The following is a 13,870-nucleotide window of genomic DNA, read 5'->3' on the forward strand; positions in this document are numbered from 1 at the left end:
AATAACTCATAAATCATCATTAAAATAAATATATTTAAATATGGCATTATAAATTTTGAAATATAATTTAATTATATCTTTTTATATTATACAATTTTATTACTAAAATTTTCAAAAATGAATACAATTTTTTTTGAAAATTATAAAAATTTAATCGTAAAATCATTATTTTCTTATATATCTACAAATTTTATAAATATTTTTTAATTTTAATTTTTCGTAATTACGCAACTTTTACAAATTTATTTAATATATTTAATTAAAATAAATAGATAGAAAAATCTATCTAAGATTATAATTTCAAATATATACATGCATATTCTTAAATATAATTTTCATGTTTAATTAAATCAAATTTATATTAAAATATTGATACGAAAAATAAAATTTACAATATTAATAAAATTTTATTTTAAAATATAATTTCTATTTATCTGTTAAATATATTTTAAATTTTTTTACTGCACATGGAGGAAGAAGACACCTAGTTAGTTATTAAAAAAAAGCATATTGTTACATTACACATTTTCTCATCAAACAACAATTCCTCTCGGTCTGAACAGATATGTACTCAGGCTTATGATTGCGACGGAGGATCAAAACATAATCTTCCTTCAATTACTCTCCTGCATTTTTAATTTGAAGAAACAAATTCACAGATCAGCCATATATCTTGATGAAGGTAAGGTATGAACACCAATCAAGCTGCTAAAACCACCATTATGAAACCAAACAGTTGAAGTGTGCAAATGTGTACAAGCATTGGAGAGTACTCATTCCCTTCGGCATTCACACAAATAAAGGTTCCTTTAGTGCAGTGCTCTTAATCCAAATCCGAACAGAAATAAATCAACCAAGCTGAATTAATTTGCTAATATGTTCATGTTGGTTAAGGCTAATTATCAATTCAGAATTCAGCTAACAGAAAAAAACACTCAAATGTAAAATTTTCTATGTGAAATAATGTGTAAGGGATTTAAAATGTGATTGATGGCAAAGGGGAACTCATGGGACAACACAATGAAGAGATGGTTTAGATTCCGACTCACAGCATGTTGTGCCATTTCAGGAGGCCAACGTTTAATACAATTTGGATTTCTTAGACCATGATTAACCTGGGTTCTTAGAGTGGGGTTCTTAGCGTTAGTTAAGAAACTATTTCTTAACTTTTAACTAAAAAGCTAAGAACTAGTTCTTAAATAAAGACTTTAAGAACCGGTTCTTAGCTTTTTTAGTTAAAAGTTAAGAAACAGTTTCTTAACTTCCGTTAAGAACCTCACTCTAAGAATCACGGGTTAATCATGCTCTTACCAGGCACAGACTTCCCATCTTGTCTGAAATAAAATATTACTCCCTCCGTTCCTTAATGATAGACTTTTTAGAAAAAAAGTATGTTTCAAAAAGATGTGTTTTTGTGTTTTCTATGAAAAAATTGTAAACTTCAAGAAAATTAATTGACTTTATTGAATTACTATTGGTTAAAAATTATTGAAAACTGAAAATTACAGAAAACGATACATTTATTATGGTAGTTTAATGTATTTTTTTAATATGCGTGAAAATACTAAAAAATTCTATTTTTTAGGAATGGATGTACTATCTATAAAGTACAAAAGTTTCTTTGATTCTTTCATACCAAATATTAAAGGATATTAAATGTCAACCAACTGCTTTCTTGTCCAAAACAGTTCGTCAACTAACCACATTTTCCACTATAAATTAGTTTTCAGTAAAAGATTCATAAACCCAAACTTGAATACTACTATTATTAATTCAAACAATTGATCATTTGGTCTTATTTTTTTGAAACAATCATTTGGTCATTATGAATTGAAATTTACTCTCTCTTTTTTGCACAATTTTAAATTTACTTTTTTGCACGTTATTTAGAAACATATGGAATCAAGAGGGTGGTTAGGTGAATACTCCTATATATGAAAGTCAATTAAATTATCAGTTAAAAAAAAAAAAGTCAATTAAATTATGTATGACAATACGTGTGGTGAAGCAAGAAAGTACAACAAGCGGAACAAAATGATGCTGAGGGAGAAGGGAACCCAACATGGAACACATGAGGAGACAACACAGACGATGAAGCCCTCTTTTCAAATACATCCACATGCCATCAAATTAGCAATCTTAAAATGTCATTTACTTCGAGACACACAAATAAAGATAAGACTCAATGCCACCCACGCCCCAATAAACCATCTTTCTTTTACAAAATCAAGAACCCAAAGCAAACAACATGGTACTATTACTACATTAACTAATCCATTTCTTGAAAAATTGACATTGTAAAATAGATAGAAAGTACTAACCAAGATGGAATTAATGAAACATTTTTGCTGTACTATCTTCTCTCCTTTCCTTTATCGTCGGAGCTCCGGTTTCCTTCACCGTAATAGAGATATAACCGGCCATCAAAAGCCTCTGGAAGCTGAGGACTATGGTGGTGGAGAGGCGGAGCCATGAAAAATGAAATGCTCTGACTGTCCATTGGAGAAGATGAAGAAGAAGACGAAGATATCGATCTTTGGTTAATGTTTTTGTTGTTGTTGAGAAAGAGAGGTTGTGAATTGGACTGAAGGGTCCCCCTACTACTGTAACAACCGGCTTCCCCGGGAGAATCAGAAGAAGAGATTCCGAAGTTGTAGTTCGGTAAAAAAGAGTATTGGTTTTGACTATGATGATTCAACGACGGTTCTTGACGATGATTCAAGGAGTTTGAGTTTGGCATGAGCTGAACCGGGTTGAAACAATCAGTAGAACCACCACCGGTCCAACTCCGGTTCGGTTCGTCAAAACCGCGTGTGAGAAGCTGAGTGAAGGAGCTTTGCAAGTCTTTGTCTTTGTCTCTAGCTTTCCCACGACTCTCTGTCCTCGACAAAGACAACAACGAGCTCTCAGACGTGCTGGACTTAGACAGCGAAAGTGTCTGGTCGAAGTTTGTGTCGATCGGATTCAAATTGGAGATTGAATCAGAAGCCGCGTTGATAAGCCATTCGACGGCTTTGCTCGGCTGATCGAATCCGAGACGGTCCTGGAGGTCGTAGAACTGGATCGCTGTAGCGACGGAGAGACGTATCCTCCGATCTCTCAACCCTTTTGATGTTAGGACTTTGCTGTGTCGGTCTTTGCCACCGGAGGCTCGTGAAACCCTAATGATCCTAGACGATGGATTGCTCCAATCCCTCATTTCAGTTTTGTCCGAGGAGAGTCTCTGTAGCTTTCTGCTTGTTTGTTGCTGTGTCTCAATGTCGTCGTCGTCCTCCATTGAAACACTACTCTCATGCTTTTCCGGTAAGATAGTCGTCGGCGAGAGACAGTGGACAGGTGAAGCCAGCTAAGCCCTAATTAAGCAGTCACTACTCTCTCTCTCTCTGAAGCGAAACAGTAGCAGAGCTAACGATAAGCCAAAAAAGCCTGACTAAGTTGCAGTGATAGGAATCTGTAAAAAGGAAGAGGAAGAAGAAATTAAAGTCATTGCTATTGAAATACTGAATATATATATATATATATAAAGATTAATGTCAGCTAATTAATTAATTTATACTAATATGTAGATCTGCAAAACCTACTCATGTTCATAGCATTTCAGTTTCGTAGTATATATAGCTTCATAGCCTGCAAGAGCCTTTTCAGAAACCCTAAACTATTATTGTTTAATAAAAAAAAGATACTTCCAAAGATTATGAGCTTTGGTCATAAATTTTTTTTTAGTTTAAGAACAACAAATATATTTTTTTTAGTCGAAGAACCTGACTACCTGAGTAATGATATTTTTTGTTCAAGAAGCTAAAAGCTTGCCCTAAAAATGGAACAATCACAGAAGTTAACAATATAGATACAATAAATAAAGCATAGATTTAATCCTTAAAAAAATAAAAGAGAGAAAGGGTTTTGCCTCAATAATCACCAACAAGAGAAACTCACTTGGATTACAGGTGTCAACTGTTCAAGCTCACTGTCTGTCGGACAACAATGGCTGCGAAGATGGTAAAAATGAAATTTCCTTCGGATTCTTTTCATGAGCTTTTTTCTCTCAGTCTTTGGTATGATTCTTCTATAACTCAGATCTCCTCATCATAAGCGTAGTGGTATAAGAAGAAGATACACAGATCTGAAATATTTAAATCAAAAGGGTCATTTAATATAGCATCAAGTATTCGTTTTCAGGGGAGTTTGTGGTGAGGGTTTATAATATTTTTCTTCTTTTTCCAGGGAAAATCAGCCAAGAAAGTGAAAGAAAAATGGCGAAAATGGGAATCGGAGGGAGATGCTAGAGAGAGAAAGTATTATTTACCTGTTTGAGGAAAATATCCACAGTAGCCTTCGGACAAGGAATACAAGTGCACTGTTCGGACCATTTAGTACTTTCGTTATGCTGTTTTCTCTCTTTTACCCTTCTTTAATTTTTGGTTTTACAAATCTGCCATTCATAGTCCACAACTAATCCAATTATGAAGTCTCCGTAGTATTAATCCATCAGCACTGGTGAATATAGGGTATGACCCGGTTACCATTATGGAAACGAGAGGAACCGTTAGAAAATAATACAGATGAATAAAATTGTAGTAATAAAAATGAATAGTTATTTCATGTCATATTTAATAATGAATAATTTTATTCTTTATTTCTCTAAAAAAAAAAATAGTAGGGAATAAGAAAGAAAAATTATTCTTTATGAATTGTGATTTTTGTTAGGAAGGTTAAGGAATGCATTATTCTTCGTCGTTTCTTGGTCACCATTCATACCCATAGATTTTTTAAAAATAAATTAAATATTTTAAAGTATTGATTATTTTCAAATATGTGTTAAAATGTCTCAAACAAAATAAGATTATTTTTTCTCTTTCTTTATTTCTTTACTTCATTCCTATTATATATTCATGAGAAACCTGTTCAAATAATTAATCAATGTCCATGTCCTAAGAATCTAAGCACATAGGTACATATTCTTTGTTTGTGTATTTGTAGATGAAATACAAATAAGATTAAGGCAAGTGCATATAATTTATTAGGAAAAATCTTTAAAGGGTAATTAGTATTTACACTATATTTGCTACATGTAATGTTTAAACAAATGTATATCGGTGTTTCAAAAAAAAATGTATATCTACCCACTTAGATCAGAGATTGATATCTCCATCACATGTTTTTGAGTTTATGTACAAGTCAAAACGAAGAATGTCCAAACATTCAAAGTCAATTCGAATTACTTAGCGTGGGGATAAAACAAACAAAATAGAAAAGCTATATATAATAAGCAAATACTAAGTCGCTCAAACTAATCTGAAGGTGTGGAAAACGCTGACCTAACCAATATGTGGGATTGGCATTATCAGCTTCGAACAATCTATATGAAAAGTCACTGACAAATTCATGGTGCTCAAATATACAGCTGTAACAGTTCATATCCTACACTAGCGCTAGCTTCCAGTTTTAAATGTAAGGGAGAAAGGAACCTTCCTTAAATTATGGCTCCATGAGGTACATCGATATACTTTAATCATTGATGCAAATATTTAGTCTAAATTCGTTAAAGGATTGTTATCTATTCAACAACCATACTTGCATCATGTTTCATGCTGATTTAAAATCAATAGTGAAAAAGGCCCTGTCGAGGGGTTTAATTAAGTGGACACATGATCTTCAGATAAGGCATAACTCTTATCATTTTCCTCTTTTCAGATAAATTCGATTCGATAAAACTATGTTTTCTCCCTTACGCATGGATTCTTTTGAACTGTAGTCGCTATATAACCAATCCAAGTTCAAGTATGCCGAATCCACATTAAACAATTTGATGCTCGAACCACTTAAATAAAAACAAACCAAACCAATAGTTACATCTCACACGACAACCCCACTTGGACTAACTAACCAAATACATTCCCTAAATGGGAATTGTTACGTTCTCTATAATCAGATGTCTTTAATGATATGAATATTCCAGAGTTGCATTAATATTTGTGTGGCTTCAATTATAAAATGGTTTTTAAGAAGACCAATGCAAAAAGAAGGTGATATTTGGGTTTCGGTGGTAACAGTGCTTAACGACGGGCTCGAGACTGTGAGGCACCAGGCACGTGTCGCTGTCTAAAGGCATTTATTGATGCACATTCAGAATATTTTGTTTCACATCGAATTTCACCATTTTGTTGCCAAAATACATAGTTACTCCAATGTATCTCTTGAATCTTAAATGTATTTTCGAATGTTTATTATATTATACATAATTGGTTTGTTTTTCCGAGTTAAGAAATGCACAATGGACTTACAACCTCAGTAGCAGTTTAGTTGGCCGTATTTGAATTGATTTAATATTAGAAAATTTCTAATGCAAAAAGAGCAAAATACCATTTGGAATTACCTACCTTTCAACTTTTAAGTAAATTTTTGTTATCTGCATATAATCTTGTAGTTGTCAGCTTCATCCTCAACAGCTCAAAAGACAAGATTTTATTTAAAATTATTTATTTTAAGTTAAATAACCTGGAATGTACCAATGACCATAGGAGTTCTTCACCATTAATTGACAATAGTTAAAAGAGAGGTTGTGTAATGTAATTGGTTTTTATCAAAATGATTTTGGTGACACTTCACTGTTATGGTAATAGATAGCTTTTAGGATCTTCCTCCAATAGTTTGACTCATAAAAGTATTTTTATGGATTTTTCAAAAAAAAAAAAAAAAAAAAAAGAAGTATTTTTATGGTAGAGAGAGGATCACGTAACTGTCACTATCAAGTTTCAAATACAAAGTTACAAGTCTAATGTGATTTCCTATTTATATTACTAATGAAATATGTAAAGAGTTCTCTTATGCAGTTTGGTTTCCTTTCTCAACGGGCTGTGATCTTTTCTTCCAGAACTTGAAATGAAGAGATCTTCCCTCAAGCATCTTCTCAATCTCCTCCATTGGCATTCCTTTTGTCTCCGGAACACACACCACAACAAAGAGAAGAGCAATGACTGAGATCACTCCAAACATGAGAAAAGTCCAAGAAGTCCCAATAGCTTCAGTCAGGGAAAGAAACGATTGAGCCACGATTAAATTCGATATCCAATTTGCAGTTGCAGCTATTCCTCCACAGATTCCTCTGAATCTCAATGGATAAATCTCTGAGTTAACTATCCATGGAACAGTCCCCATCCCCGGAGAGAAGAAAATGATATAAAGTCCCAATCCAAGAAGAGCAAACCAACCAAAATTACTAGGACATCCTCTTGTGTACCAAAGACGGTTTTCATTATGACATAAGTCCTTAACAGAATCATTAGAGACCCAACAAGCCCCAGGATGTTCCTGCATTCATCATACAAAACAAGACATGGAACTCAAATGTTTTCAAATTTAAAAAAGAAAACATTTTGTGTGTTTTGAAGTCTTTACCTTTCCACTGGGAGATGAACAAAACCCACAAGAAGGAGAAGAAGCTTTCAAACAAGTCATACAATCCCAAGTTTGTGCTTTCAAAGATGAGTTGTAATCCGGACAAGTAACGTTATTGAACCTTTGTGTCTCGAGGAAGCTAACCGCAGGAGCATGAGTAGTCACTTCATAGAAAACACCAGTTAGTAATCCAAGAGAGACAATGACTCCTAAAAGACTAATGATCAAAAGCTTTTTCCTTCCGGCTCTATCGATGAGGTAAATGCTAATGATGGAACCAAATGCGTTAAGTCCTGCAGTAACTAGAGACAAGAGAATAGCTGTTCTGTTTGAGGCAAAACCGGCCAGCTGGAAAATGGTTGGACTATAATACATAACAGTGTTGATACCAACGAACTGTTGAAACACTTGGAGACCAACACCAGCTATTAGTCCTCGTCTAACCGTTTTGGTTTTGCATAGTTTGATCATGTTGATTTTCTCTGAAGATCCTTCTTCTAGTATCTCTGATTCAACTGAATCTTTTAGTGCTCTAATCTCGTGTTCTACATCTTCTGCTGAGTATATTCTTCTCATGATTGCTTTAGCCTCTTCTTCTCTTCCCTGTTTTATATTAGAATGAAAAAATAAAAATTGTTTATGAGTATATTCTTCTCATATAAACCGGACCAAACCGAACCAAAAATGTAAACTAGAAGTAGGCTTAAAAAGATTAAAATATTTTAGAGAAATGATACCAAACAATCCATAGTAGATTTGGTTTTATATTTTGCCATATTAGTAAGTATTATATTGAGCACGTTCATATATACCTTGCGGTATAACCAGCGAGGCGATTCAGGGAGTGTAAACATTAAGATGAACTGCAAAAGAGCTGGAACTCCCGCGATTCCAAGCATCCACCTCCATGTTCCCTTCACCTAAAACAATAAGAGAAACAGAACATTAACACCTTTAGAATAATCCAAAATGTTAAATTGTTTAATATCACTTACATCGGTGAAGGCTAAGTTAATGAGGTAAGACACGAATTGTCCTCCGGTGATGAGAAACCCATTGGTACTGACCAAAGCTCCTCTGATCTTAGCTGGAGATGCTTCTGAGATGTAGAGCGGGGCAGTCATCGAGGCCATACCGACCCCAAGGCCCACAAAAACACGACCAACGACAATGAGGGACGGGTTAGGAGCAACAGCCATAACGATAGCTCCTATTAGGAAGAGGAAATCCGCCATGAGAATGGCGCTTCTCCTCCCGAATTTGTCATTGGCCCAACCTCCGATGGCGGCTCCAACGATGGCTCCAGCAACCGCCATGCTCACTATCATTTCCTGTTTTTCATAAAATTGATTTGGAGCTTAGTGTATGTCTGTAACGTTTGGGTAGTTAGTTACGTGATTCTTAACTGTAAATACAAAAAAACGGCATGCGCAAAACATAGTTGAAACTCTTAATGATCTGCTTGTATTTATGCTTGTCCGAAATTTCTGAAAACCTTTTCCTAAGCTTTTGTAAAGGACTTCATAATGATTAGACCTAAAGTTATTAAGGTTTCTTTAATTTGACACTATGGTCTCTGTGTTGTTTTGGGATGACAAATACAATTTAATTACCACATCAATCTTGTTGAAATAGTTCCTAGAAAATAGTCATAACTCAACACACTTTTTTTGTAAATTCTAACTATAAAACAAACATATAAGAACCTGTAACCAAGTTTCTCGGTCAACAGTCTTGAAATCTTCTTTGATATAAAGCAGAGCTCCTGATATAACTCCTGCATGTATATATAAATCCCATCAAACTTGAGCCACACGTGTATATAGATGAGTGAAACTGCAGATAAAAGATTAAGAAACTTGCCGGTATCGTAGCCAAAGAGAAGACCACCGATTCCTGCGGAGAAAGCAAGACGAAGAACATAAGGGTTCTTCCATGTTAGAGAAAAACATTCTCTGAAAGCTGATTTATCTGCTCCTCCATGTATTCCTCCTTCCATTCTTTTTTATTTTGTGTGTGTAAGTTTTAGTTTAAAGTGTTAGATGAAGGAGACTGAACAACAAATATAAACTTATAAAGAGTGCGAGTTTCTCTGCTGTGGTCTGTTTTTTTTTTGTATTTTTATTTGTGCTGATAAAGTGAGAGAATGATAAGTGGTTATTATTCAATGGAGAATTGATATGGTACAAGACACTCTTGCTAGAAAAATCCAGTTGACTTGTCCAAATTTTCTTCTATAACTCATTTGTTTGCTTTTTTTTTTTTCTCATTTCTATTCTCATTTCTATTGTATTTACTTATACTTTCTTGTATTTATTTACCTTTTGAAGCATTTGCATATTTTCTTTAAATATACATAATTATTATAACATTTTTTCCTTCTAACAAAACATAAATGATTGAATCAATTAACAATGGTTGGGTTGCATGTTTTGATTAGTTTGTTGTTAGTAACCAACATTTGGTCAAAGATCATTGTCATCCTGATTAGACAAAAATAACACGGAAAAGGATATGCTGGACTATTGAAGAGTGTACATGATTAGTCATTTGTATAAATATAAATATTTAAGAACTTTGAAAATTTAGATTATCTAAGCTTAATCATGCATGCTTATAATTTTAAAAGTAAGTTATCAAGAGTATTTAAATCAAATGGGTGATTTGACGGCCCGATTTGGAAGACAAACTATGATCACATGCTTGTATAACATGATTTATTACTATCTAGTGAAGATATGAAAATTTATATCAGAGAGGAATACGATGCAAGTCTACACAACATAGCTGCGTAATTTGACAACTGACATCATAATATCATATTATTTCCCGAATATTATAATGTCACTAATCAAGACTTTTCTTTGTTTACTTGTGTATCGGTCATGTAATAATCATGTTTGAAAAAGGACATACGAGACCACTAGTCGTCTACACCACGTAAGAATTTTCTGCATTGGAATATATTCCCTGAATGTAGTTTAGTTTAAACTTTCTTTTATTTATACCTTTTTATTGATAAAGGTTTTTTTCTTTCTAAAGAATATGAATTGTCCTTTGAAATAATGGGAAATTAATTCGACAAGCAAAAGACAGCCTTTGTAATTATTTTTCTTGATACAAAAGTTGATACATTAATTTCAGTTTATGAATAACTATTGGAGTATTTTCTTCTTGTTTACTTGGAAGAATATAAGCAAGAAGAAAATATGTTATATGATTAAAATAATAATAAAAATAATAAATAATAATTGAGAGAAAATAAAATCATTAAATGAAAACTGAGAAATTTTATGATTCTTTTTGAGACACTTGTCAATCAGACATTGGTTTAATTCTTTGAAAATTTAACATATAAAATTAGTTATGTTAAAATACATTTTTTGTTTGAGAAACTCTTTATAATTATCATTGATAGAGATGCTCTTAGATCATAATTATCTTTTTATGGTTTTTTAGGAAACCTTTTTTAATTTTTTTAATTTTTTAATTTTTTTGTCTAGAAAAAAAATTCAAATTGAACCAATCGCGGACCGTCATGTGTCAGTGGGATCCGCGAACAGTGCAAGAAACACACCAAAATCGATCCTTATTTCATTACTTCTATAACCGATTCTTACTCTTTTTGTAGGGTCCACGCCATTAGAAATCCACTATCCACCCGCGATAATGGTGGTGGCCTTATGTAGTTTATGTCCATTAATTACATCTAAAGATTTTATATCACAGAAGCGACAAAATACTACCGTGACCAAAACTGGCGACATGAAAACAAACATTTAAGAAAAAGTAAACATATGAGTATATCTAAAAAGGCCTCACAGAGAGGTATTAATTGGGCCCAACATAAGCCCAATACTAGAAAACCTAGAGGCGTTATATACATTCCAGCATCCCTCGTCCGCCTCACTCAATCTTCTTCAAGTCCTCCTTTGCAACTCAGGTATGCTCCTCTTCTTCGATTTTCATCGTTATAGTTGTTATTGCGACTACTGTTAGGTTTGTTTGATCCCCAAGTATATATCTTTCTATTAGTATTTGACTGGAAATTCAAAATTTACGTATTTATCAAACATAACCTTGTTGAATCACGAAACCTAGACCAATGCGCCATGTCTTGTCTGCTTCCTGTTCTGAGCTAATGTCTTAATGAATCTCCGTTTCGTGTTTTTTTTCCCAACATTAAGTTTCCTGTTCTGATCTGTTCGGATCTGCTTTATATTCAGTGAAAAAAGACTCGAGCTTTAGAAAAGCAATGGCTGCTTTCCCAAACCTTAACTCCGATTCTGGATTGAAGAAGCTCGATGAGCATCTCCTCACTCGCAGTTACATCACTGGGTAAGATTCTGTGAACTCTTCTAACAAGATTAGATCCTAAAGTCTCTACCTTTGTTCGAAGCTATGAGACTAACAGTTTGTGTTTGTGTTACAGGTACCAGGCTTCGAAGGATGACATCACTGTCTTTACTGCTCTTGCCAAGCCCCCATCTTCACAGTATGTCAACGCTTCTCGTTGGTACAACCACATCGATGCCCTCCTGAGGATCTCGTAAGCTTCGTCATTGGTTCCCACTTCGTTATGGTTTGTTGGTGTTGTTGTGATTCATCTAATGTTTGCTTCTGTGTTTTGCAGTGGTGTCTCTGCTGAAGGAAGCGGTGTCGTTGTTGAGGGATCAGCCCCAGTCGCTGAAGAGGCTGTTGCTACTCCACCAGCAGCTGATTCTAAAGTACTTTCAGATTGTTTCTATTCTTTATCTCATTATGTCTCTTGGGATTGTAAATGAGCTAAGTCTCATGGGAAAATTTAATTGTAGGATGCTGCTGATGAGGAAGATGATGATGATGTTGACCTCTTCGGAGAAGAGACTGAAGAGGAGAAGAAAGCTGCCGAAGAGAGAGCTGCTTCCGTGAAGGCGTCTACAAAGAAGAAGGAATGTAAGTTTGATGTTTTGTCTTTACATTTGTTAATTACATATGCTGATATGTCTTGTGTTCTAACTGGCTTGTGTTTTTTCTTTATCAGCTGGAAAGTCATCAGTTTTGATTGACATCAAGCCATGGGATGATGAGACTGACATGAAGAAGCTTGAGGAAGCTGTGAGATCCATCCAGATGGAAGGATTATTCTGGGGAGCGTCAAAGCTCGTCCCAGTCGGTTATGGTATCAAGAAGTTGCAGATTATGTGCACAATTGTTGATGACCTTGTGTCTGTTGACACCATGATTGAAGAGCAGCTCACTGTCGAACCCATCAATGAGTTCGTCCAGAGCTGTGACATTGTTGCCTTCAACAAAATCTGTGAGCGTCATTAATTGATTCTCAACTTTTTTGATACTATATAACTTTTGTATGTAACTGACTCCTTTTGTTGGGGTCTTTTTTGAAAATGCAGGAGGATGGAGTCAAGAGAGCTCGAGGATGGTCTTTGTGTGTTTCTCTCTATTTTGATTATTTGAGTTTCCTATGTTTTTGATTTGTGATATCTGAATAATTCTGATGCTTATGCCATACAGTGTTTTCTTTATATCTCAAATATGAGTTAAATTTACCAAACGTCTCATTAAATTATCTTTGAGGAGTGGTTTGAACATAGAAAAGCCTCTAAAGGCTTCCAGAAAAGAAGAACAGAAACAAGCTAATTCTAAAGGTCTCTCTGATGCCTCTGACATGAAGGCATTAGGCCAAAAACGATCGTCTCCTGTAGAATTTCTCCCGAGAGTTTGTTCTCCGGCAAGTTATCTGATAACTTGGATAAGGATTACATCAACCTGACAACCTTGTTTATATAGCCAAGGACAAAAACCTAGAAAGAAGCTTGACCTGTCTCAAGCGCACGTGCGAGAGGACAACCATGATCATCGGGTTGAGATATCAGAGCATGGACCCTGTTTCGAACGGATAGTACGGACTTTCAAAATTTAGCAATGCCTTGTGCCACAAGAAATTTTTAGTTCATTGCTTCTGTCGTGATCCAAACTTAGAAATAGTAGGTGAGAGCATACGCTGATGTTACATCCTTCAAGAGAAGGTCTTCATGTTCTTTGGAAAGTCATCAGTGTCTGGATATAGACTCGCTCCTCGTAGGTGTTCAACTGTTACTTAAAGTTGAATATGTTCAGAGTTGTGACATTGTTGCCTGCAAAAAGATCTGAGTTTCCAAAATTTGTGCATCATTAGTTTTGATTTTTAAATAAACAACTGCAATCCGGTGTTTGCTTAAATTTCAACATTCCACCAAATCTCAAATATAAATCAAATTTTACCATACCAGATAATATAGATTTGTTTTATGAAAATATCAAAATTGTTTAAAATGTTATAAATCAACTGATGAATGTCCATGACCGGCCCAATCCATAACCGGCCCAAATCCTAGAAGAAAGAGACATAGCTGAAACCCTAAAGAGAGGAGAGAGAGGCGGCCGCATACCCTAGAGGAGAGAGAGAGGCGGCCACAAGCTTTAGAGAAAA

General features: G+C 34.5%; 3 protein-coding genes across 5 annotated transcripts; 1 reads left to right on the plus strand and 2 right to left on the minus strand.

The window, feature by feature from the left end:
• Positions 1-436: 436 nt before the first annotated feature.
• Positions 437-4,341, minus strand: LOC106328988 (transcription factor TCP24). Of its 3 annotated transcripts, none has more exons than XM_013767547.1 (4): positions 4,307-4,341; positions 3,937-4,123; positions 2,322-3,451; positions 437-626 (listed from the first exon to the last, which is right to left on the minus strand). In XM_013767547.1, exon 3 carries the CDS (start codon positions 3,275-3,277, stop codon positions 2,354-2,356), a length of 924 nt encoding a protein of 307 aa, XP_013623001.1. In that variant the 5' UTR covers positions 3,278-3,451; positions 3,937-4,123; positions 4,307-4,341; the 3' UTR covers positions 437-626; positions 2,322-2,353. The 3 variants fall into 3 exon arrangements, with proteins under 3 accessions (XP_013623001.1, XP_013623000.1, XP_013622999.1); XM_013767546.1 differs by lacking the exon at positions 437-626 and adding an exon at positions 3,770-3,811 and having other exon boundaries at positions 2,088-3,451; XM_013767545.1 differs by lacking the exon at positions 437-626 and having other exon boundaries at positions 2,088-3,451.
• Positions 4,342-6,728: 2,387 nt separating this feature from the next.
• Positions 6,729-9,483, minus strand: LOC106328429 (probable inositol transporter 2). The gene is made up of 6 exons (XM_013766864.1): positions 9,262-9,483; positions 9,105-9,175; positions 8,394-8,729; positions 8,211-8,318; positions 7,399-8,001; positions 6,729-7,311 (listed from the first exon to the last, which is right to left on the minus strand). Exons 1-6 carry the CDS (start codon positions 9,395-9,397, stop codon positions 6,826-6,828), a joined length of 1,740 nt encoding a protein of 579 aa, XP_013622318.1. The 5' UTR covers positions 9,398-9,483; the 3' UTR covers positions 6,729-6,825.
• A 1,824-nt stretch (positions 9,484-11,307) lies between these two features.
• LOC106331419 (elongation factor 1-delta 1) lies at positions 11,308-12,952 on the plus strand. Its single transcript, XM_013769770.1, has 7 exons — positions 11,308-11,341; positions 11,625-11,736; positions 11,831-11,947; positions 12,032-12,125; positions 12,213-12,333; positions 12,422-12,697; positions 12,792-12,952. Coding segments are annotated over exons 2-7 (693 nt in total). The 5' UTR covers positions 11,308-11,341; positions 11,625-11,653; the 3' UTR covers positions 12,794-12,952.
• The last annotated feature ends 918 nt before the right edge of the window (positions 12,953-13,870 follow it).

The sequence above is a fragment of the Brassica oleracea genome, chromosome C3, assembly GCF_000695525.1.
Source record: "Brassica oleracea var. oleracea cultivar TO1000 chromosome C3, BOL, whole genome shotgun sequence".
Classification (NCBI taxonomy): domain Eukaryota; kingdom Viridiplantae; phylum Streptophyta; class Magnoliopsida; order Brassicales; family Brassicaceae; genus Brassica; species Brassica oleracea.

What these genes read in the sequence shown, in the direction of transcription:
- LOC106328429 (XM_013766864.1), bottom strand. Translation starts at nt 9,397, where the DNA reads ATGGAAGGAGGAATACATGGAGGAGCAGATAAATCAGCTTTCAGAGAA. An exon ending in ACCGAGAAACTTGGTTACAG is followed by an intron (nt 8,730 to 9,104) that starts GTTCTTATATGT and finishes TATGAAAAACAG; the next exon opens with GAAATGATAGTGAGCATGGC. An exon ending in GTTCATCTCCCAGTGGAAAG is followed by an intron (nt 7,312 to 7,398) that starts GTAAAGACTTCA and finishes TGATGAATGCAG; the next exon opens with GAACATCCTGGGGCTTGTTG.
- LOC106328988 (XM_013767547.1), bottom strand. Translation starts at nt 3,277, where the DNA reads ATGGAGGACGACGACGACATTGAGACACAGCAACAAACAAGCAGAAAG.
- LOC106331419 (XM_013769770.1), top strand. Translation starts at nt 11,654, where the DNA reads ATGGCTGCTTTCCCAAACCTTAACTCCGATTCTGGATTGAAGAAGCTC. An exon ending in GATGCCCTCCTGAGGATCTC is followed by an intron (nt 11,948 to 12,031) that starts GTAAGCTTCGTC and finishes TGTGTTTTGCAG; the next exon opens with TGGTGTCTCTGCTGAAGGAA. An exon ending in GTCTACAAAGAAGAAGGAAT is followed by an intron (nt 12,334 to 12,421) that starts GTAAGTTTGATG and finishes TTTCTTTATCAG; the next exon opens with CTGGAAAGTCATCAGTTTTG.